Genomic DNA, 23,098 nt, shown 5'->3' on the forward strand with positions numbered 1-23,098 from the left:
TTGTGACCTCCATGTGTTAATGTAAAATATTATAATTTAAATGTGGTATTCTCCGTGTGCGGCTGATTACATTATATTTGAGAGAACTGACAATTATGGAAACAGTTCCTCTTCGCATTCCTCTGACGACTTTTAGTGAGTTCCAAACCAATTAGGCGTGGTGGTTGGCCCTTTCAAAAGCAGGCCGCTTTCATGCAGGGATTTTGAAAAGGAAAAATTATATACTGGAAAACCAGAGGGAAAGGCTGTTCTTTGGAGAAAAAAGGCTGCTGCATCATTATCCGTTATTATCCTAAAACTGGTTTTCTGAGAGACTGTCAGCATTGGTCTATCCTCAAGCACACAGTGTTCAGAAAAAAACCCAAATACTTCCCTGGGTAGAGTGTAGACCATATAGACGTGATATACAGTGCTTATTTTGCCCTTTTGAATAACTGTTATGGAACACTGTTAAACTTAATGCTTGTCCTTTGTCCAGCGACTAAAGATTTAATAGATTTCCTTTCGCTATGTATTTGGTGTAGAACCTGGCAGGAAATTCAGTTGATGGCAAGTATAGCAATGTATGTACTTAAAAGCAGACTATATACATATTCTTTTACATTTGAGTATAAGGAGAATTCCAAATGATTTCTTCGTCTAAAGCCAGGCTTTAAACTGGCCAGTAAAAGAGGAATGTTGCATTTATTTTTGGGTACAGCAAAAGCACAGAAATATCATTTGTTAATTCCTTTACTTAATTAAAAGAAACTCAGGAAAACTGGGGGCGCCTGGTAGCTTTGCACTGTAGGTCAAAGAGATGTTTAAAATTTCAAATTGCTCGGGAACTTGAAAATGAAAGCTATTAATATCATCCTCAGGTTTTATAAAAAGGTCAGCTCAAGTTGGTGTAATTAAGAAATTGGTTCCAATTAATTTAATTTAATTTTAGAATCTGCTTCATCGTGACTTCCAGACCAGCGAGGCAAACAGAGCTGTAGCTTTATTTTCCAGAGTGGTTATAGTTGTACAGAATGTATCTTGTTTGGTTTTACCATGCTCGTTAGGCAGAAATTCTTTTGCAGTGATTGTGTTTAGATGGCTGCTGCTCTGGAAGACTTGCAGGTTTTTTGTTTGTAATCAGCATTTAGCATCTGTGTGTTTTAGTGTTTGGAAAAATTTGCCTTCTGCTGCTCAGGAGGAAAGAAAGCTTCAGGAGCTGCAAGGTGGCTGTGTTAAAGCAGAAACTCCATTTCTTCCTTAGCCCCTGCTCCCTACCGCAAATGGACTTTTATCTTACAAATCGTGGATAAATCAGTGTTTCATGTATTCATAAACAAATTCATGACTTAGAGATACTCTTCTCAGCATTTATTAATGGGGTAGAAGGGGTCTTGTCTGGAGTTTTTTATTCAAGTGTTCGGCAGTAGATTTTTGTTAAAATCTGTTTTGGTTCAAGGGAGAAAATCCTAAAGCAGAGGATTTGCCTTCCGGTGAAAAAATCTCTGTATTCCACCCATTTACAATTTTACCTTTCATTGGTTTGTTAATTCTCCCTCTGTTCTTTGAGCAACTCAGGATGGTCTAGACCCACTTTATCTCAAGTAAAGAGAAGCTTTGGCTTTGTCATTTCATATATATATACACACATATATATATATGAAGATACATATATATATATCTTAAAACACAAGAAGTCTGCCTGGTTTTTGTCTTATTCCACTTAGTATGTAATTACTCTACAATTTTGTTCTATTTTTTGCTGATTGTGTGAGTCTATGATCATTATTGCAGCAAATAGCTTGGTTGTCAGTACAGATAATAAAATCACCAAAGCCTCTTTTCTCTGCAGTCTTGATTAGCTGGAAGTTGAAATTCTTCTGAAGCCTGGCTTTGTCTGTAGGAAAACTGTTACAGAGTTGACAGACCAGCCAGTTCCCCTTAACCTGATACGCCGCCTTGTATTTCACTACCTCTGCCTTTGTTTAATGCTCGTGAAATTGCTGGTGTGAATTCCCCTGACCACGCTGCCCTCATTACACCACCTGTAGGTCGTGGAGCATAAGTTCAAGGCTTTTTGTGTTCAAATTACATCTGTCAAGCATGTACAATATCAAAGCAAAAAATTGGGAAGGGATTGGGAAGAATTGAGTCAGATAATTGGGGGATTAAACTTGCATCTCTGAAACTTTCTATTAGGGTCACCCTGCTCCTTATAAAACTGTCTCAGCCCGAGCAGCTATTCCGTCCACTATATTGCGACTTCCAGCAAGTGCCTTTCAAGATGTCTTCCAGAAATATCCTGAAACTCTCGTTAGAGTGGTACAGGTAAGCTTCATTGTTAAGTAGAATTGAGGGGTTGGGTGCAAAAAAAATCACTCTAATTTCAAAGTTACAAGGAAGACATTTTGAAGTTCAGCAAGCTCATCATCCTTTTGCGGATACAGACCTGTTCAGTATAGCTTCTTTTCGAGGTTTGAACTAGTTCTGCTATTCCTCTTGCTCTTAGAGCCCTGGATGTAATGATCTCAGCGTTAATCACGTACAGGAAGAAATAATTAATATATCTATATATATACAGACACACACATTGAATCAGTTTCTGCATGTGATAGCCTCTCGAATCAGCCTGACCTGTGGCATAAGCTCGTCAGTCCTGGTGGAGTAGAACATGTTGGCATGGGCTCTGCGTCACGCTCATGCACCAACAAGGCTTCAAAATGGCTTAGAGTATGGAAAAAACTGTCACGTGTTCTGAAAAAGGACTGATGTACCCTCAGGAGCTGTTCGTTGAGGGGTGATGCTTTGTAAAATTCACAAAATTCAGACTGACAGGTGAATTTCCGCTTGAGGAGCAATTGCCAGCATCTGAGGAAAGAGCTGTGCTTTGTATTAGTTTTCAGTTCACCTTCCCTTGCTTTGCAGGAGCTCAGACAGTTCTCAAGTGAGCCCTGCAAATGTGTCTTGTACATCCTGCAAGTGGAAGCTAGTGCAGGGACCAGCGTGTTAACGATTTCAGTTTGGAGAGTTTGCCCAGTGGCGCGTTGTTGCGCAGGTATAATAGTCAAACGGCCGCACGTGACCTGATCAGTCATTCTGGTCTGTCCTTTTGTTTTACTGTTGCTTCTAAATCTTTTTGTCCTTGCAAACTGTTCTGGTAGCTGGGTGATTTATGAGTGACACATGAACCTCCTAATACTGGTGGTTGAGGAGAACAGATCATTAGAGCAATTTAATTTGCTCTGTGAGAGCTGATGCAAAAGAGAGGATGACTTAGGAGTGGGAATGAGCTGCCGGGGCAGAGGAAGGTCAGGTGGCAGGGATGTCTTGTGTTAGTTTAGAGTCCTTGTAGAGCAGTAGTACAGACTCTGTACGGGGAAAGCTGGAGTAATTTTTTTAATGAGGGGGAAAAATGGAAGCAAATGCTTTTATTTCAAGGCATGTTTAGTATTAACGTTTACAGAAAACAAAAAGCATTATTTGGTGTTTGGGAGTAAGATTTCATGCCATCGCATGATTGAAGTGTTTGGTAAATCACTTGAATGTATCTTTGCCTCAATTTATCAACTGCTAAAAAGGAATTTCAGCTCAGGGTACAGTCTGTATTTTATAAAGTGCCTTCAGGTACTCTGGTACAGAACTGTATCTAAATGCAAGAACGAGTGTGGGAGAATGCTAAATCCGCTCCTATTGCTTCTTGATTTCCCATTTCTAGATCATTATGGTAAGGCTGCAGAGAGTGACATTCCTCGCCTTGCACAACTACCTTGGTCTGACTACTGAGCTCTTCAATTGTGTAAGTGTGTTGTACGTTTTATCTGTTCTTCCTGTGCATTCTGGCTCTGACTCTGAGTCAGAGCACAGAGAGTTTTTCCTTTTTTCAGAAGATCGTAAAGCAAATGTTACGTATTAATTTATTAATGACAGTACTTGAGAAGTACTTGCTATAACCAGTCCATAAAATCTAGCCTACGCTGATGCCTGGGGAATTGGGGGAAGGTGGGCAAGCTTAAATTTCAGAAGTTTGAAGAAGTGCATCACTTCAGAGTGGTGTGTGTGCATCGCTGTGCACGTACGTCGGTATGTTCCGGCAGTCCTGATGGTTGTTAGTGATATTGGGTCACTTCTACCTAGAACAGGTCACAGGATGATGTACCCTTGGTGGAAGAGGGTCTGCTCAGGGAGTATTTAAGCAAACTGAACAGACATAAATCCATGGCCCATGATGGAATGCACCCAGGCGTGCTGAGGGAGCTGGTGGGTATTGCTGCGAGGCCACCCTTGGCAATCTTCGATCACCGCAGCTGGGAGGGGTACCCCAGGCGTCGATACAGGCTCCAGTCCTGTACGAGCGTGGTTTATGTTTGCCTTTCCACTTTGCTTCTTGCAGCAGAGCCAAGCCATCCCGCTCATCTCTGTGACAAGTTTAACATCTGGAGGAAGTTCGAGCAAAGCAGTAAAAAGACAAGTGTCTAACGTATCAGAGGAGGAAAAGTTTGAAAAAGCCGGGGAAGCACTGGAACTAGGTAATCTTTCTGGAATTGTGTAGTAACTGTCCTTTCTAATGTTCTTTAATTGTTGTGCTATTCATCAGAGGATTTTTGCTTGTTTAAAGTAGTTAGGGATTGTCTTAAATCAGTTTCAGGTTTGAAGTCTTTAGCTTTAATAGGAAATTTTTGCTGTGGTGTTAATGATATTGAGGGGTGAGGGGAAAAAAGTGGCTCCTAATGTTGACTTCACAGGAGGAGCTGTGAAAATTCTGCACTCTAGGTAGTAGTGGAAGAAGTGCTGGGTATGTGTAGGCTTTCAGGTTGAAGTGTCGGTATGGAAGCTAAGCCTGGAAAGTCGATTGAGTTGAATTTTGCCTTTGAACCTGAAATTTTTCTTTAATTAAATTGAAAGCAGGAAGCAGGTTTAAACAATGTTTAACACTGGTGTTTCAAAACCTTTAACACAGCCTTTAATAGGTTTAAAAAGTGAGTAGTGAGAGGTTCTTGCTGTCAGTGAACTTTATTTTTTTAGGGAGTACCTTGTGTTTACATTCATGTAACACTTGTTTCTAAATTTCAGATACGCTGAAGATTTCTGGTACCGAAAACTCTGAGCATGTTTTCAGAAGGAGCCTTTCTTCACCTCCCTATGCAGGGGCTGCAGAGATGTCCAGTAAGTAGTGCTTGGCAAAACTGTGGGAAATATGTAATGTATCTAATCTTACGGGGGAAGACACGTGCTCTCTGGAGCACTGGGTTGGATAATCTTCCTGTTTATGGTAGCTAATCATCTTGCAGTAGTACTGCTTCCTAACTCATTTGTCAAAAATTTATTTTCTGAGGTAACGAATGGACTTTTATCCAAGCGAGCATTCCCTTGCTGTCTTTATTAGCAATGGGGAACAGGACAGTGATTTGGCTACTGAGACACCTGCAAATGAAGAGCTTTATTAATTGATATAACTGTAACAAAGGGAGTTATGATGATGTGCTATCATCTTTCATGCAAAAGATGACACACGATTTTTGCTTGGCTGATTGTCCCGCAGAGCACATTACATGGCTTTGTTGCTTTTAGAGGAATGGTTTTTTGAGTGCGTAATAAAGGTGATTTATCACTGAATGAGACATTTATGAGGCTGAGCTGGTTTGATGCTGCAGTATTCATTTCAGTGAACTAACTTCAGTCATCTCCGCTGTAAACATCTTCCTCTGAGGCAGTCGTTTAGGTTAGCTTTGTGTTCAAGGTAGAGAAACTGGAACTTCTTGGGTGGACCATAAACGGAAGGAATCTCTTGTGTTAGCTGAGTACCAAACTGACCATCTTGAGGTAGCTGTAAGGTCGTGCTTAGATACTGTAGTCATTATGGAGATAAATAGAGAAGTCATACAAAGTTTGATCAGTGGAATAAAGGCAGCCTGGATACATTAGAAGATACGTGTGTTGCTTACGTTGACTGTTAAATGGTTTAGAGAGTATGGAGACAAGGAGAGAGGAGGGAGACAGGCTGAGGGAGCCCTCAGCGTTGAGGGCTTTCCCCAGTGTAAGGTTTCTAACACTTGTTGCTATCAAGTTAAGTTGGTGGTATATATGGAAGAGAAGAATGGGTAGTAGGTTTTCATACATCTTCCTTCGTTTTTAACAATAGAGAGCTGATTCACTTCCTCTTCAGTTTCTGCTGTGCAAAGGTACAATGTCCCGGTTACAGGTTTTCATAACTTCCACGTTACTGTCCAGAGGGGTAGATGTGGTAGAAAAGTAGGATTCTGGCTAGTGGTAAGTAGCTCATCTTTCTGAACCAGGGAAACAAATTCAGGGAAAAGATTGAAGTGACCCACGCAAGATTTGGCTTTTATTTTCACGTGTTAGGTTGTTGTGCACTATGCATTATAAAATGTACCAGCAGACTTGATTCTATGGTAATTCAGTCATGCTTACTGGAGCCTTGGAGCAGAGCCATTCCCCCAGGAGAATGCAGTAGTTGGTGAGATCTGCCTGTGCAGCCCTGGAACACTTTTAAGGTAGAGTCCGTGTGTCTTCCTAGAAACTTATGTGGAAGGATCCCTGCATACTTAGCAGGGAAAAAGTCCATTTGTCCTTTCTTTCTCCTTTTATGTATCATAAGAGTTATGTCAGGGTACCCAGAGCTTAGCAAAGAGGAAATTAACTTTTACTGACAGAATAGCGTATCTAATTGGGTAATTATGATTTGCCTCAGTTAATGGAGCTAATTCCTGCTCGCTGCACTGAGGTTATGGTCACTTTTTATCTTGCACGGAAAGTATCTTGATGTTTGTAACAAAAAGATCAAGATTTGCTTCAGATTCTATTCCACTACCACACTGTGTATTCAGACTCCATGGGAGTATTGATGATGTTGATTATCGGCTCAGAGAAGAGGGAACTGTCTGTTATTGGAGTCATACAGGTGCTATTATCTCAGCATCTCTTTGATTTCCTTGGCTCATTCGAATTAACAAAGATGGCTAAAAATGACTTCAGGGAAAACATTTTTGCCTCAGTTGCTCCTGGGGTTGAGATGTAATTTGTTCTTCTGTTTTTTTGTATAGTTATCTAACTTGAAGCATAGCAGTTGTGTGGATGAGGAAATACGATCCTGCCAACTCATGCTAGTCTACCTCTTAAGTACACTAACCCTTTGTGTGGAGAAAGATGTAATTAGGCCATGCGCAGTGCCTGGTGGACAGAAGAATTAGATCAACAAAATAAAACAACGAGCTCTTTTGTATGTGATAACTTCACATACACACTTCAGTTTTATTGTTCCTGGAAATAACTGTTCCTAACTTAATTTTTTTTTTTAAGGTTAAATAGCAGTTCTCTTTTCTTGGTTTGTTTGTTGAGGGGTTTTATCAACAGTTAAGAGAAGCTGCTTTTCCTTCTTCAAAACTGAAGCCATGACCCTCCAGGATACGAGCAGGAGCAGAGAACCGCCTGCACTGGGGAGGCAGTTCAGGGAGCGAGGACTTGGGAGGAAGGAGGCAGCTGAAATACTGGTCGGGTGCCGTTGTTTCTGCAGTGACTCCCGTACCAGCAGTGTGTGGGATACCAGCGAGCGTGTGTTCATCAAACAGGATCACATTCCACTTTGAGTTTCCCACTGCCTTCTGTTCTTTTGACTCAACGGTTCCAGTTAAAGCTCGTTCTGCTGTATGCTTTCTAACTCCCGTTTGAGCAACAAGACAGTGTAATTAATCACTGTGTGGGAAGCTTATATCTGCGACTGAGATGAAGGCTTCTACTTTGAATAGGAGTCTGGTAGACGTAAGCTTTCACTCCTAGAATGTCTCTTTTTCCACTCCCTGAATTTTTTAATATGCAGAGCTATGTAGAGGATACTTTACACGCCTGCATGCCCGTTATCAGACTATTTAGGTTTAACCTGAGAAGTGTGTGTTTAGATTTAAAATGCTCTTGGTGTATTGGGGCTTAGTAATTATGCTGACGCTGTGATTTGTGGGGCAGTAGAATTGACAGGGACTCAAATCAGCCCATATGGAGTTCCGTGCTGCTATTTCTACTGTCCCAGCTTTTTTTGTTTATGACTAATTTAGGGTCTTTAATGTTGCAGTGTGTATAAAATTTGGTTAGTAACATCAACAGCTTTTTCTTTTTTTTTTTTATCTTAAGTGTTGCTGATGTCAATCCTTGGGTCAACTTGTTGGGTTTCTTGTTTGGAGGCTGATCATTAAATGATGTTGTGACCCCAGTGGCAGATGTGAATTTACTACATGCAAAGATTTGTTCATATTTGTAGATAACATGGAAACGAGTACTGTGAGGTGGGTCTGTATCCCTTGGAGAGCAGGATTCCCACCTTGTCTGAGCAGGGGTGGAGATGGGAGTCAAGCTCCATCAGAAATAGAAGAATTGTCTTTTTCAAATTAAATGTATAGACAGTTGTTCATGGGAGGGTAATATTTTCACATGTTCATATTGAACAAGTGTGTAAATATAGGGCAGCTCCATGTTTCCAGAAGCTAACTTTCCAAAGATCAGGGAAATTTGAGGCAAACTCAAGTGCGTGGGGGAAATGGAGGAGGGATTCAGAATTAAAAGTTTTGAGTTCTTTCAGAGTTTATTAGGTAACAAAATTCAACAGTCAGGAAAGACAGTTGCTTTTCCTAAGGGCCTGTCCTATTTTTGAGCAGCAGTTTGTATTTAAAGAAGCAGAACAACAACAGGGGTAACAAATAAGGGAGAAAATTTAAACTTTTCTGAATACAGTGTATTTTTGATATATTTTAGGCATAGAAATATGATAGAAATGGTTATAAGTTTATTTGTTAAAGGAAATTGCAAACTGCATCATTCTTAAACTATTTTGTAAAACATCAGGCTGATATTCAAGGTAATTAAATAGGAATTGTTTCCCAGTTATATTTGCATTATTGATTATCTCAGCTAAGTTCCTGAAAGGTAGATGGGACAGCCAGGAACTAATAATATTAAGATGTAGTAAAATTGGGAAGTAAGGAATAGAAGTTGTTAGAGGCTCCAAATTAACGAATGAAATAAGTGAGACCTGTAAGGGAATTCCTTGTGTGTGTCTCAGCACATGACGTGCATTGAAAGTTTGAGCAAGTTGTAGAAAAGATCTGAAATTATTTTAGGCATCAGGGTGCGGGGGAGAGACTTTAGGAAGTTACTGATCATAACATTCTCCCTATGAAAGCTCTTACAACATACCAGGTACAAAAAAAAGTTCTTTGCTTCAGTGGAGAAAAGGTTAATAAGAATCATTTCCTGGAAACCACCAGGAAAACGCCTGTTTGGTGAATTTGCCTCTTCCTGATAATCTTCAGATCCAGACTGACTCTGTTTTGTCTACCCCAAAATAATTAATCTCTGTACAAGAGTGGATGTGGGAATTTTGGGGCACATTGTATACATGGGCTCAGATGAGAAGATTTAAAGTTCCCATCAGATCTTCCAGGTCCAAAGGAACCAGGAAATAAGTTAGAACATGAGGATGCTGCTTTCTAGTTGCTCGACTTTGTGTGCTGCCTGCTGTTTCTGAGAAACGGTAATAAAGGAGGTGATTACAAGCAATACAAAATCTTTTTTTAGGCAATTCCAGTGGTGCAAAGTCAGACATGGACATGGCGTACGAAAGAGCCAGAGTGCATTTTGGCTCGGAGGACACTGCCAGCAGTCCTGCCGTGGGCAAGGTAGGTCTTCTCCTTTGGAGGTGCCACCATGTTTCTTCCATTGTACTCCCTTACTCATCCTTACTCTGTGAGTAACAGAAACATTTTCTCCCTTACTTTGAAATGCTGCCCTTGCAACTCTGTACAAGTTGTGGTATTTGGTCGTCTTTATTGGTGTGTTTTAACTTACGGTTGTTTCAGTAGATTTTGGTGACTGTTAAGGCTTTTTAGTGCAGATCTTGAAACTCTGGAGATTCCTTCCCCTCTACTCTGCTCTGGTGAGACCCCCCTGCAGTGCTGCGTCCAGTTCTGGGGTCCCCAGGACAAGAAGGACATGGAGCTGTTGGAGCGAGTCCAGAGGAGGCCGTGGAGATGATCCCAGGGCTGGAGCACCTCTGCTATGGAGACAGGCTGAGAGAGTTGGGGTTGTTCAGCCTGGAGAAGAGAAGGCTGCGGGGAGACCTTAGAGCCCCTTCCAGTCCCTAAAGGGGCTCCAGGAAAGCTGGAGAGGGGCTGGTGACAAGGGCAGGGAGTGACAGGCCAAGGGGAATGACCTGAAGCTGCAGGAGGGGAGATGGAGATGAGACCTGAGGCAGAAATCCTTCCCTGTGAGGGTGCTGAGGCCCTGGCACAGGGTGCCCAGAGAAGCTGTGGCTGCCCCTGGCTCCCTGGCAGTGTTCAAGGCCAGGTTGGATGGGGCTTTGGGCAGCCTGGGCTAGTGGAGGGTGTCCCTGCCCATGGCAGGGGTGGGACTGGGTGGGCTTTAAGGTCCCTTCCAACCCAAACCAGCCCATGATTCTATGAAGTAATGGGAAAGCGCTGCTGCAACTTCTTCATTTTAGATATTGCCTTCCTCTGACTCATGAAAAGGATTATTTGGAAAGGTGAATTTGCCAGACCATGTTTTATTTGTGAGAACTACTTTGCAAGTTTTTAATTCCTTGCTGCATTAGCCTGTGAACATTCTGTAGGTATTCAGTCATGATTTATAAATCAGTTTTTCTTTTTGTGCTTTGTATTCGTAATACTGATCTGGAAGTTAAGAGCACAAAAACGCTCTTGAATTATAAAACTCCAAACCAAAATCTAAAGAGAAACTGTGACTCAGTGTGGCCTTGACCGACATTTTATCTTTTCCTCCATCTCTGTATGTGGTGTTCATCAGGTTTTGGTTCTATCAATCTGGCGGCTGCCCAGTTTCTGAGAAGTCTCTTATTCTTCCCTTTTGCAAGCTGTGATGAGTAACTTTGTTTGACTTGAGTGTCAAGCTTTGCAGAAAAATGCAAGGATAATGAAGTTAGCAAGCTGTTGCTTTTTTGGAAACCTAGCTTTATTTTTTTTCAGGTGACCAGTTGTGGTGGATAAAGAACACAGATGATACGGCAAGTTTTTGCTGGGTGGGTGCCAGTTATAACATCTAAACTGCTACTTGTTGTGTATCTGTTCTTTGCAGTCGATACTGAAGAAGACTGTGACAGTGACAGAAACTCCTTCAGCAGTTTTCCATTATAGTGCTGTGCAAGATTCCTGTAATAGCAAACATATTGATGCCATCGTCGAAGCCGCGAAGAAAGACCTTTCAACCTTGATGAAACTTGATGTAAGTTATTGCAGGAAGAAATGACTTTGGTTTTGCTTTTCAGCTCATTCCGCCAGGCACTAAAAAGTAAATTGTCTCCCTGGTACGCTGTAGACTAGCCGAATGTTTTATTTTCTAGTCTGTTGAAGTTATTAGCAGGACTGAAATAAATCTGAATTATTCTGCCACTTGAAAAGCCCATACTGAAATGCACTGCATGAATGTTTTCTCACTGTGTACAGATTTATCCACGTGAGAAGTAAACGTGCAATTTCTGCCGCCTTGTAATTTCGTGCTCTCGCACGCTCTGTGAAGAAGTTATGTAAATGTGCTCAGGTGACTGCCGAAGCTATTAATCCCGTTGGCATAGCATCTGAGTGCCTCGTTTGGTTTTTGGAATTGAAGCTCTGTATTTGGCCAATGCCTACGAGGGCATTTCACAGCTGAGCGACTGCGCTGTGCCCATTCCAAGTTAAATGCCTGGTGCCCTCGCAGTTGTGTTGCTGAGCTCAGCCCCTCCTTATCGCCTTAGTGTTGTAAGAAGGAGTGAAAATGTTTTTCATTGTTTGTATGATTCCAGCCGCATTTCATTACAGCGACGTGTCTCTTCATGCAGTTAATCAGACAATCTGGGAAAATGGTACATCTAAGTCATTCACAGATACCCCAGTTTTCTTACAGCGTGGATTTCAATAACTCGAGTCTGGTGATGCTGCCAGAGTACTGGCTGTTCGTCTCCAGGAGACTTAACTATGGTGTTACGTTAACTTTCAGGTTTTTCAGTCATTTATGTCCTCATGAAAGGCTACAGACTGTTTTAGGAGAAATTCGTGTTACAGATAAAGTAGGACTAGGTACTTTCATCTGTTCAGCCTTCTGTTCTGGGTAGGACTGGCCTCAGCTGCCGCTTGTGACAAAAATTTGTACCTGATATACAAGTGAGGTCTTCCTTTTTAGACCTATTGGATCATGAGCAAAAATTCTAAGATCACCGAAACTACCAGTTATGGTATTTATTTTATTTGAATCTAGAATAAATTTCTCAGTAATTAACAAGTAAACAGCTTAGAGTTGAAGTTAATGGGAACAGTATCCTTAAAATGCAGCATCTAATAGGCAGTGGTTTTAACATGAAGATCTAAATAATAATGAAATAAGGTAGGCCTTTCAAACTTTGATATTATAGCAACTCAGTTTTTCACAAGCAAATAAGAATCCGATGGAGTGTAGCCCAATGCTAGAAGTCTCATTTAAAGGTCAGCGTTAATTTTTTCTACACAAGATAGCAAAAGTTGATTCTTCTACAGGCAACGGAAGAAAAATCTTACTGTGTTTAAAATATTTGTGCTCAATACTGCTTACATCAAGGAAGAAAACAAATTCTGTAAGCTCTTCTCTTAAAAAATTAGCTCAGATCTTTCATTTCTTAGCTGGCTGGAGGCATTTTAAGATGTCATTTCTCAGAGCAGCCAATCAGTGTGAATAAAATCAAGACGTTTTGATGACAGATGGTGGTGGTTTGTTGTTTGGTTATTGGTTTTTTTCATGAGACTGTAAGAGAGAGAGGAGGGGATAATTTACTGAGAACCAGTATTATCTTAAATGACCCTTAGGTATCTGGTTTCAGAATTAAGATTTTGTTTTTTCTTCTGTTTTAAATAACTTGAAAGCCTTGGGTCTCTGTCATGAATGGTTTTCAATCTAATACAATTTCTACGTGTTTTCAAGTTTATCTGCAGTTTTCATATGAGAGTTAAACAACGTTGCAGGGAGTATCTTCTGCAGGGATTATAGATAATTGAGTCACTTCCTTTGACAAAAAAAAATATTTGTCCCAGTTAATTACCATTTTTGTTTATTTTTTTTATAAGTGGCTTGTGCTTTCACTTCTGCATCATAAACCTCTGCTCATTTATTATAGGAACGCAAAAAAGAAACTTGTGAAATGGATTTTGCTGTGCTGGCGACTTCTTTTCCTAAAAGCTAGTGGCTGGAGGGGATCAGTGCAGTTATTTAACTCAAACCCTGTAACTCTGCAGTGCTGCATTTGCATTTTCTGGTCTTGCCCATTCGAGAAAGAAGATATAAGTCAGGCTGGATCTCGTCTGTCATCTTGTTTTTCAACTCCTTTGTTGCTTAATCAGGGTAGTAATAGCACAGAAAAAGAGAATTTCAAGGACTGCTTGGGGGTTGTTCAGTCTCTTTTCACGCCCAAGGCAAAGTCAAATATTGCTAAGTCGTTTCTGGCAGCTTTTTGTCTAAGCTGTTCTTAAAGATCTCCAATGATGAGAACTTCACAGCTTTGTGTGCAATCTATTCCAATACTAAAGTAGTCTTAGACATGAAGAAAATCTTTGCAACAATTTTTGTTGGAGCTAATGCAGCCAAAAAAAGCCGTTGATAAGTAGAGCTCATTAGGGAGATTGTATTCCCTTGCTGTGAGATACTTTCTTAGTTAAAACTTTGTCTTTAAGTATAGGTAATACTATACGACCATAAATGTATAAATAAAAAAAAAATCATAGAAATTAGTTGAGTTGATATTGCTGAACTGAAATATTTTGACAGGTGCTTGTCAGGTTCTTTGCATTGGATGTGTTCCCACGAAACAGATTGGTTTCAATAAAACTATTTTTTGATGAAAATCTGTTCCTTTTATCAGCTGTAGGTGTAGAGAATAATTCTGATTATTTCACTTGCTCTGTTTTTTTTCAACGGAAAATGAAGAGAAAAACCTGGCGTAACAATTACAATGATAAAATGTTTACATCTCTGCTGTGTTGTTTTCCTGCTGCAGTAAGGTTAATGACTACGGGCAGATTCTGCGATGCTGCTTGTGCTGGAGCGTGCGTGCAGCTCTCTTGCTTTTAGTGGTTCTACCTCTGTGGCAAAGCACAGGACACAGTAGTGTCTGGCTTTCCCTTGCAGAGGTTAAGCTGCCAGGCACCAGGACTGCGCTGTCACTCTTTAGCATAAAGCAAGAATCAGGTAACGCAGCCTATGTTTTTGTCCTTGCCTATTCGGATGATGATAATAAGACGACGAGCTTTTGAAAATTTGCTGCTTTGGGTGAAAGTTTTGCTGAAGCAAAGGTGGCCTGAAGCGTTAGGGTTTGATAGTGACTGCATGTGGGCCAACAGGTTGTACGAGCAGTTCTTTGAGATGAAAGAAAATTCTCTCTGTGCCTGGTGGTTGTTGGGATTACGATGGGGCCAGCTTTGGAGCTGGGAAGGAATCTTCTGATCAGCTGGTGCACTTAACCAGATCAGCTCCTTCCCACTGCAAAGCTTTGGGGTTGAGCCCAAACCGAGGGCAGGCTTTTGGAAAGACCCTCCTGTGTGCTCCTCAGTCGGGAGGAAAATTCCCACTCTCCTGTGCAATCCATGTGTGCATGCACACAAGAATTCATTACTTTGGGGAAGCTTTTGGTCTACACTGTGTCAGAAAACCTGCTACGCGTACACAGCACAGCTGAGCTGTGTGACCAGGGAATGGCTGTGACAAAGCACGTGTTAGATCACCTCATCCAGTTCCTGCATGATGTAGACAGTCTCCTCTGGTTTCACCTTCCTTTGAAAATAACTTCATATTTCATGGTTTTCATGCCAGCTGATACAGGTCTCTTTTTGTTATAGACCCTTAAAAGAGTCTGGGGCAAAATTAACAAATATAAAATCCTTAAGAATCGAAGTCTGATCATTTGAAACCAATTACACCTTTTTTTTTCTGCTGGAAGAAACATCTGTTGGGTCGAGAAATAGAAAAATAATGTACCACATTTTAAAGAGATTCAAGTACTTATAACATTGTCTTTAGTAATTATTCTTCTTACTTGCTTTATTTGGATGCTTCCTCACATTCTTGGATCTTCGCACGTGCACAGATGAGTAAATTGTACCCCTGCCCCTTTCTTCCCCAGGATCCTTCATTGTTGAATGGCAAAGTGACGCTGCATCAAGTTACTGCCGGGACTGTGCTATCAAGGCAAGGGGATCAGGTGAGTGAGCGTCATCTCAGAGCAGAGAGAATGTAGGTCTGGCTCAGCCTTTCCCCCACCGTAAGGTATTTATACACGGTGCAGATAAATTAGAAATCCCGCTCCCAAACCTTCTCTTCCTGAGGTGAAACAATCCTGACTCTCAGCTTTTCTGTGCAAATGGGGTGTAGCCAGAGCGGAAATTTGGTACCTGTTTGTTTTCAGCTTGTTTTTTTTGTATGGAGTGTCATACCTCTGTCCTCCCTGAGGACGTACGGAGATTGGGCAGCCCTTTTTCATGCCCTGCACTGCGGGCTTTCCGTGATGTCACTCTGTTGCAGTAAAGCATTATTTCCTCCCCATACAACAGAAATCCAATTTTATCTGTTTGTAGCAAAGTGTGTTTAGGATATAATGAGATTCATTTATAATAATACTGTGCAAATAGACAAGCTTATGCACGGCAGATGAGGGGCAGCTCCAATTACAGTGCTGCTGTACTCTGCTCTGCTGAACTGCGATGTCCCTCATCATGCTGCTGTGATTACCCCGTTATTTCCATTCTCAATTCTGTTGTTATTTCTTGAGATCTTACAGACGCAGCCTTCATTTTTCACAACCATACGGAGAGAAACACATTTTTCAATATTGTGGCTGCTTAGTTTTAAATATTCATAACCTGCTTTTAATAATTCACTGTTGTGTCTTATTTTATCACCTAATTGTTCAAAAACTATAGGGAGCTTTCTGGAAAACAGATTGGTCATGATAGTACTGTCACTGTGATAATTGCTTTTAAAATCTTCGGGGATTTTATTGAGCTCTTTTTCCATTTTCTCCAGGATGTTAATGTTTGCTTTGTGGTCTCGGGGATGCTTCACGTGTACCAACGGAAAATAGACTCGGAGGAGGACACCTGTCTGTTCATCACCCATCCAGGAGAACTCGTTGGCCAGCTCGCTGTCCTGACTGGGGAACCGCTGATTTTCACCATCAAGGCCAATCGAGACTGCAGCTTCCTCTCTATTTCCAAGTCCCATTTCTATGAGTGAGTTCTGCCATCAAAACATACATTGATCTTTATTTTTTTTATTTTGTATTCCTTTATGGCCGTTTTGAACAAACGGGAGCGGTGGATGTACATGTGGCATGATACTGCTGCAATACATCCCGTAGCAAACCAGATAGCTTACGTGGGGGTTTGAAATGCCCAGATGAGCTCTGACCCATCTATCAGAGGGCTTTATCTCCAGCAAGACGTAACGCAGGGAACATGGTAATATTAAATGGCGATATCTCTTTTGCTCCAGGTTTATAGAGCACTGTCGTGGTTTAGGCCCAGCCGGTAGCTGGGTGCCACGCGGCCGCTCACTCACCCCTCCCCCAGCGGGATGGGAGAGGAGAAGTCTAACAAAAGGCTTGGGTCGAGATAAGGACAGGGGGAGATCACTCGCTAATTACCGTCAGGAGCAAAACAGACTGAATGTAGAGAGGAGATTCATCTAATTTATTACTAGGCAAAACAGAGTAGAGCAATGAGAAAATACAATCAAGTCTTAAAACACCTCCCCCCACCCCTCCCATCTTCTCGGGCTCAACTTCACTCCCGGCTTCAACCTCCTCCCCCCTCAGCGGCACAAGGGGGCAGGGAATGGGGGTTGCGGTCAGTTCAGCACACATTGTCTCTGCCACTTCTTTGTCCTCAGGGGGAGGACTCCTCTCAACATTCCCCTGCTCCAACATGGAGTCTCTCCCACGGGCTACAGTCCTTCACAAACCGCTCCAGCGTAGTCTCTCCCACAGGGTGCAGACCTTCAGGAGCAGACTGCTCCAGCGTGGGGTCTCTCCCACAGGGTGCAGACCTTCAGGAGCAGACTGCTCCAGCGTTGGGTCCCTCCCACAGGGTCACACGTCCTGCCAGCAAACCTGCCCTGGCGTGGGCTCCCCTCTTCACGGGTCTACCGGTCCGGCCCGGACTTGCTCCAGCGTGGGCTTCCCACGGGCCACAGCCTCCTTCAGGTGCCTCCACCTGCTCCAGCGTGGGGTCCTCCACGGGCTGCAGGTAGAATCTCTACACCCCCTCATCCTTCCTCCATGGGCTGCAGGGGACAGCCTGCCTCACCATGGTTTTCACCACGGGCTGCAGGGGGATCTTTGCTCTGGTGTCTGGAGCACCTCCTCCCCCTCCTTCCTCACTGACCTTAGTGTCTGCAGAGTTTCTTACATCTTCTCGCTCCTCTCTCTGGTTGCAAAAAACTTACTTTAACTCCTTTGTTTTCCTTCTTAAATATGTTATCACAGAGGCGCTGATTGGCTTGGCCTTGGCCAGGGGCGGATCCATCTTGGAGCCGGCTGGCATTGGCTCCATCAGACACAGGGGAAGCTTCTAGCAGCTTCTCACAGAAGCCACCCCTGTAGCCCCTCCCGCTACCAAAACCTTGCCACACAAAACCCAACACATTCCACCCCTCGCCTCTGTGAATCACATATTTAAGAATTATCATTAAAATATACATTCAACACAAAAAATTCACAAACAGTAATCACATTACAAAGAAAAAAAAAAGAATTCCCCACACCAAAATCAAAACATGGAATCCACCTCTCGTCCCTTCACCACTATTTCATTCTCAAACTACATTCAGTTCATGTTTTGCTCCTTACCTCTTCCAATTACTATCCTTATCTCGAGCCCCACGTTGGGCGCCAAAAAAGGACTGTCGTGGTTTAGGCCCAGCCGGTAGCTGGGTGCCACGCGGCCGCTCACTCACCCCTCCCCCAGCGGGATGGGAGAGGAGAAGTCTAACAAAAGGCTTGGGTCGAGATAAGGACAGGGGGAGATCACTCGCTAATTACCGTCAGGAGCAAAACAGACTGAATGTAGAGAGGAGATTCATCTAATTTATTACTAGGCAAAACAGAGTAGAGCAATGAGAAAATACAATCAAGTCTTAAAACACCTCCCCCCACCCCTCCCATCTTCTCGGGCTCAACTTCACTCCCGGCTTCAACCTCCTCCCCCCTCAGCGGCACAAGGGGGCAGGGAATGGGGGTTGCGGTCAGTTCAGCACACATTGTCTCTGCCACTTCTTTGTCCTCAGGGGGAGGACTCCTCTCAACATTCCCCTGCTCCAACATGGAGTCTCTCCCACGGGCTACAGTCCTTCACAAACCGCTCCAGCGTAGTCTCTCCCACAGGGTGCAGACCTTCAGGAGCAGACTGCTCCAGCGTGGGGTCTCTCCCACAGGGTGCAGACCTTCAGGAGCAGACTGCTCCAGCGTTGGGTCCCTCCCACAGGGTCACACGTCCTGCCAGCAAACCTGCCCTGGCGTGGGCTCCCCTCTTCACGGGTCTACCGGTCCGGCCCGGACTTGCTCCAGCGTGGGCTTCCCACGGGCCACAGCCTCCTTCAGGTGCCTCCACCTGCTCCAGCGTGGGGTCCTCCACGGGCTGCAGGTAGAATCTCTACACCCCCTCATCCTTCCTCCATGGGCTGCAGGGGACAGCCTGCCTCACCATGGTTTTCACCACGGGCTGCAGGGGGATCTTTGCTCTGGTGTCTGGAGCACCTCCTCCCCCTCCTTCCTCACTGACCTTAGTGTCTGCAGAGTTTCTTACATCTTCTCGCTCCTCTCTCTGGTTGCAAAAAACTTACTTTAACTCCTTTGTTTTCCTTCTTAAATATGTTATCACAGAGGCGCTGATTGGCTTGGCCTTGGCCAGGGGCGGATCCATCTTGGAGCCGGCTGGCATTGGCTCCATCAGACACAGGGGAAGCTTCTAGCAGCTTCTCACAGAAGCCACCCCTGTAGCCCCTCCCGCTACCAAAACCTTGCCACACAAAACCCAACACAAGCACTTAACCCAACGGGGTGTGATTTACGACCTAAGACTGATATACTTCATAATCCAAATCAGAAGGTCTGGCCAGAGCCTGTGCTTTGCTGGGTTGAGTACTTCTTTGCAGGCCCTTTCTCTTACATTCATTATTCCCTTTTGCTGGAGAACCACCCCAGTTCTGTTTCCAAACACAGCCCAGGCTGTGGGGTGTGGTAGGAATGATTGGCCTTGGTGTGACTGTAGGCTTTCGGTGCAGTAGGTGAAAGCACAGTGTCCCTGGGCTAGACAGGTTCTTTTCTGGACCTTGGAAAATAGTATGTGGCTTGTGACTTAATGCCTAAAGGAGGATATAGGTATTTCTTAATTACAAAACACACCCCCACACCCAATATGATGACTGCAGTTAGCCTCATTGTCCAATATTAATGATTAATGCTCTTGATTTGTTCCATGATCCATTTGTTAAGGCTTACTATTAGTTCACACACATAATTTGTGTCAAATACCTCTATCTCCTTTTCTAATCTCCTTTTTCAACTTCTGCTTGAATATGCCATCAGCCCTGTGTTGTGTAGGACTTGTTGAGGTTGTGTTGTGTACTTCTGCGTCCTTTGTACTTTCGAAATAATTCTAATTGTTTCTATTCCTAATCAACTCTACTGCAGAATCTTATTCTGTGATTTTTGTCTTTTCATCTCAGGCAAAAGACTGTAAGCTATAAAACCAAATGCGCTGTTCTCAGCAGTGGTGTGGTTGATTAGTTGTGTTTTTCCAGATCTGTGCGGTGGATGTCAACTCTTTGACCTAATTTCTGATAGATGCTCCCCACTCGTGCCATTCCAAGCACTAGCTGATCTATTTCTTCTAAACTCCTGCTTTTTCTTTATTTCTTTTTCTACTGTTGTTTTCTCACTTGTTTTTTACTTCAAATTTCATTTTGTTGTCTCAGCACGCCAGTCAGATTCTACTTTATACTCCTTTTTTTCAGTTTTGATGTTGAGTCCTGGATTGACTCATTTGCTCGAGCTCGTTTTCCTGAGTTTTCTATCTCGAGAATCGAGTCGTCTCTTGTTTATTCCACCTTACCTTTTGGCTTTCATTAACTCCTTCCCAGCCAGTGATCTCAAACCCATCCTGTATCACCTCTGCATCATTTCTGGGACCTTTGCAAATCTTTCTTTTCCTCCTTTAAAAAGTCTATTGCCAGTTCTCTGCATTTTACGATCTCTGTGATCTTCCAGCATTCCATCTTCACCATTTCTCCTGAAACTCAAGTTTTATATCACTTGTAACTCCTGTTCCCCTATTTAAAAGTGTCATTGTAGAAGGTCTTTGAAAAGCATGAGGTTTCTTTGAGTTTGTTCATTTTTGCTTTGAACTCTATGAGAAAGAAAAACTTGTTGATAAAATTAGAAGCAAGTTTTATTTTCCACTAGTTGTGCCAGATTCTGTGCTCACAGTCCTACAACGTTTGGCTTTTTCCTTCACTTGGAATCTCCCAGGAATGTTTTTTTTTTTTAAACTTTTTTTTCTGTTGACTCTTAATCTTTCTTATTGACCAGAAGAAATTTGACAAGAACTTCCATTATTCTCCAAAATTCCTTTCTTGTCAAATATATTACTCTTTTTCTTTGAGCTTCCCTGGAACATTGTATGTCTGTTTTTCTCAATAATTAAGGAGAGGGTGAAGCAGAAAGAACATGGTCAATAGTCACCATTAGGGAAAGAGCACAGTGAGGGAAGCAGCCCGGGGTTTAGAATTGCACGTTGGATGTTGGACAACAGGTTAAATCCTTTTCACAGAAACTCTGGGGCAGGAGCCTTTTACGTGGCACTAAATAACTATCTGTAAATGTAGAGTTTAAGTATAGGGGTGACACAAGCTAATTATATAGTATATACCTTAAATGCTTTGCTATTTTGCTGAACTGATGTACTAAGTGTGCAGTGCCTACGCTGCAACTGTTGGTGTCTCCTGACGAACAGTGTAATCAAGTTGTCACCAGACGCGCTTGAGGGAATATGTTCAGGTTCCGCAGTACCAGGGACTCTGTCACATTTTCTGCTTCAGTAAATTTCACAGTTTAGAGTCTTAATCATGTGCGCTTGCCAGATTAGCAGGAGTGCTTTGATTTTTATTTTGTATCGCCAGCCAAGCTGATTATCAAATTGCATCCACATTCACAAGGATATCCGCATAAGTCTCAGGTTTTTGCAGACACCAGTTTAGCCTTTTCATCACTATATTTGGTGAGCTTTCTAATAAAGAATCCTGAGGATTCCTTCAGGAGCAGGTTTCTTTTGTACAGAGCTTTGATTTTTAATTTTCCCAGTGTCAGGCATGTGCAAAGCAGAAGAGCAAAGTTGACAACGCCCAGGTGAAAGGAAGGAAGGAAACTTGGCTGATAATGGGGGGGGGGAAATCTGCTTTTCTCTTCTTGTGCATAAGGGTGAGCTTTTACCTTCCATCATAACACTCTTGTAGAAGCTGTATAGCATCAGTGAAATACCAGAGAGCTCCAGATGGAAATAAAAGCAGCCTGTTCATAGTTTACATTTTGAATGCGTTAAGTATTAAGATACATATCTTGAGGGAGGAAAAGGAGTAAATGGCTTTTACTGATCACAGCAGACAGCCTGTGTGGGAGGAGACTTTGAGGGCTAAATAAGCAAGTAGAGTAAAAGCAATGAGCTAAACTGTTCAGGAATTTGCAGGGGGTTTGTTTAACTTTTAGATCAGCTGAGAAGGGGGATAGGGCTGGGTGTTTTGTGTGTGTTGGGGGATTAGCGTTGCCTGTTTATTGGTGCTTATCCTGGGGCGCCCCTTCCAGCTCCTTTGTCCTTTGCGCGAAGTTATATTGGTGTGGTAACGTTTCCATAAGATAACATGTTGTTTTCATGTGCAATAATAGCTTATTGAAACCAAGGTAGTCTGTAGGTGTCGTGGGTAGGAGCTGAGGGGGACATGGAAACCTCGGGGCAGAAGAGGAAAGCTGTCCTGCTTTTCCAGAATCCTGTTTTGACAGCTGGATTTTAAACCGTGCTAAATGGAAGAGTTGGTGTTTGGTTTAACTTACCTAGTAGCACACATGAGTGCAGGGGTACGTGTGTGATGAGCTCAGTATGGAATAGGGATATACGCCTAGGAATCTCTTTGGTTTCAAATTCAGGGATTTCAGCTGAAGAAATTATAAGCTTCATTATTGTGAAAAGTAGTAATTTGAGGCATTGGGTAAGGAGAGTAGATAAACATGAAAGGTCCCAGCAGTGCCCTGTGCGCTGCGCTCGACCCGTAGTCGCTGTCAGCTCTGGTCCCTTGCTGCAGCTACAGGACCAATAAATGAGAAATCTGATGGTTTAGAAACTATTAGAAAGTTTAGGATGTGAGGTTAGATACAAAGCTCGCATGATTTGTGCTTTGCGAGAGTTCCCACATACACAGGGTCTCCCAAGTAGATTGTGTTATGGCAGTCTGGTATCTTCATCGTAAAGGGAACATCGATGCAGAAAATGTACGAAGTATTTATCATTTTCTCCTCTTTGTTTCTGCCCGTGTGTGGCTTGAACGAGGCTCCCTCATCTCTATCTGCGTGTACTTCGCGTGCCGGGTCTGCGTACGCTTACCTACTGCTTTCTGAATTAACTGGTTTCAGTAGTCGGCCATCGGTGGCTCTTGGCACTGCGCAGGGACAGAAAAGATGTCCTAACGGCTACACCATCTAGAGACGTGCGCCATCGGTTCACTCCTGTGGAGTCGTGCTTCAGTAAGAATTTGAGTGCTTACTCACAGAGTGACAGGATGAAATGATCTTTAGTCTAAAAAGAATGAGAAATAAGACATTTATGAGCAGTTATCAGGTGTCTGTGAGCACAATTTCCCTCAGGCCTCACAGTCAGTGTCAGTTAGCAGTTATCCCTGGCAGAACACTCTCAAAGTTTTCCAGTTTGAGAAAAGTATTGAATTACACCCTATCTTTATTAGTGGAGACTATTAAGCATCACTCAAAAGATTCAGTGTGAAGATCAGAAGCTTTATAAGAAGATATTTGAGTTCTTTGTGG

At 42.7% G+C, this 23,098-nt stretch overlaps 1 protein-coding gene and 1 long non-coding RNA gene across 4 annotated transcripts in view; one reads left to right on the forward strand and one right to left on the reverse strand.

Annotated features, from left to right (window-relative positions):
• The window catches only part of PNPLA7 (patatin like phospholipase domain containing 7), a 126,493-nt gene that overhangs the window by 13,995 nt on the left and 89,400 nt on the right, over window positions 1–23,098 (forward strand). For all 3 annotated transcript variants that reach the window (XM_054848335.1, XM_054848336.1, XM_054848334.1), the window contains exons 10-17: window positions 2,179–2,307; window positions 3,695–3,775; window positions 4,370–4,505; window positions 5,050–5,142; window positions 9,562–9,662; window positions 11,095–11,241; window positions 15,140–15,217; window positions 16,039–16,244. In XM_054848335.1, coding sequence (XP_054704310.1) covers window positions 2,179–2,307; window positions 3,695–3,775; window positions 4,370–4,505; window positions 5,050–5,142; window positions 9,562–9,662; window positions 11,095–11,241; window positions 15,140–15,217; window positions 16,039–16,244 — 971 coding nt within the window. The remainder of the gene's footprint in view (window positions 1–2,178; window positions 2,308–3,694; window positions 3,776–4,369; window positions 4,506–5,049; window positions 5,143–9,561; window positions 9,663–11,094; window positions 11,242–15,139; window positions 15,218–16,038; window positions 16,245–23,098) is intronic.
• On the reverse strand, window positions 16,685–19,043 carry LOC129215393 (uncharacterized). The gene is made up of 2 exons (XR_008579987.1): window positions 18,454–19,043; window positions 16,685–18,403 (listed from the first exon to the last, which is right to left on the reverse strand). It is a non-coding gene; the product is annotated as an uncharacterized LOC129215393 (long non-coding RNA).

The sequence above is a fragment of the Grus americana genome, chromosome 20, assembly GCF_028858705.1.
Source record: "Grus americana isolate bGruAme1 chromosome 20, bGruAme1.mat, whole genome shotgun sequence".
Lineage (NCBI taxonomy): Eukaryota > Metazoa > Chordata > Aves > Gruiformes > Gruidae > Grus > Grus americana.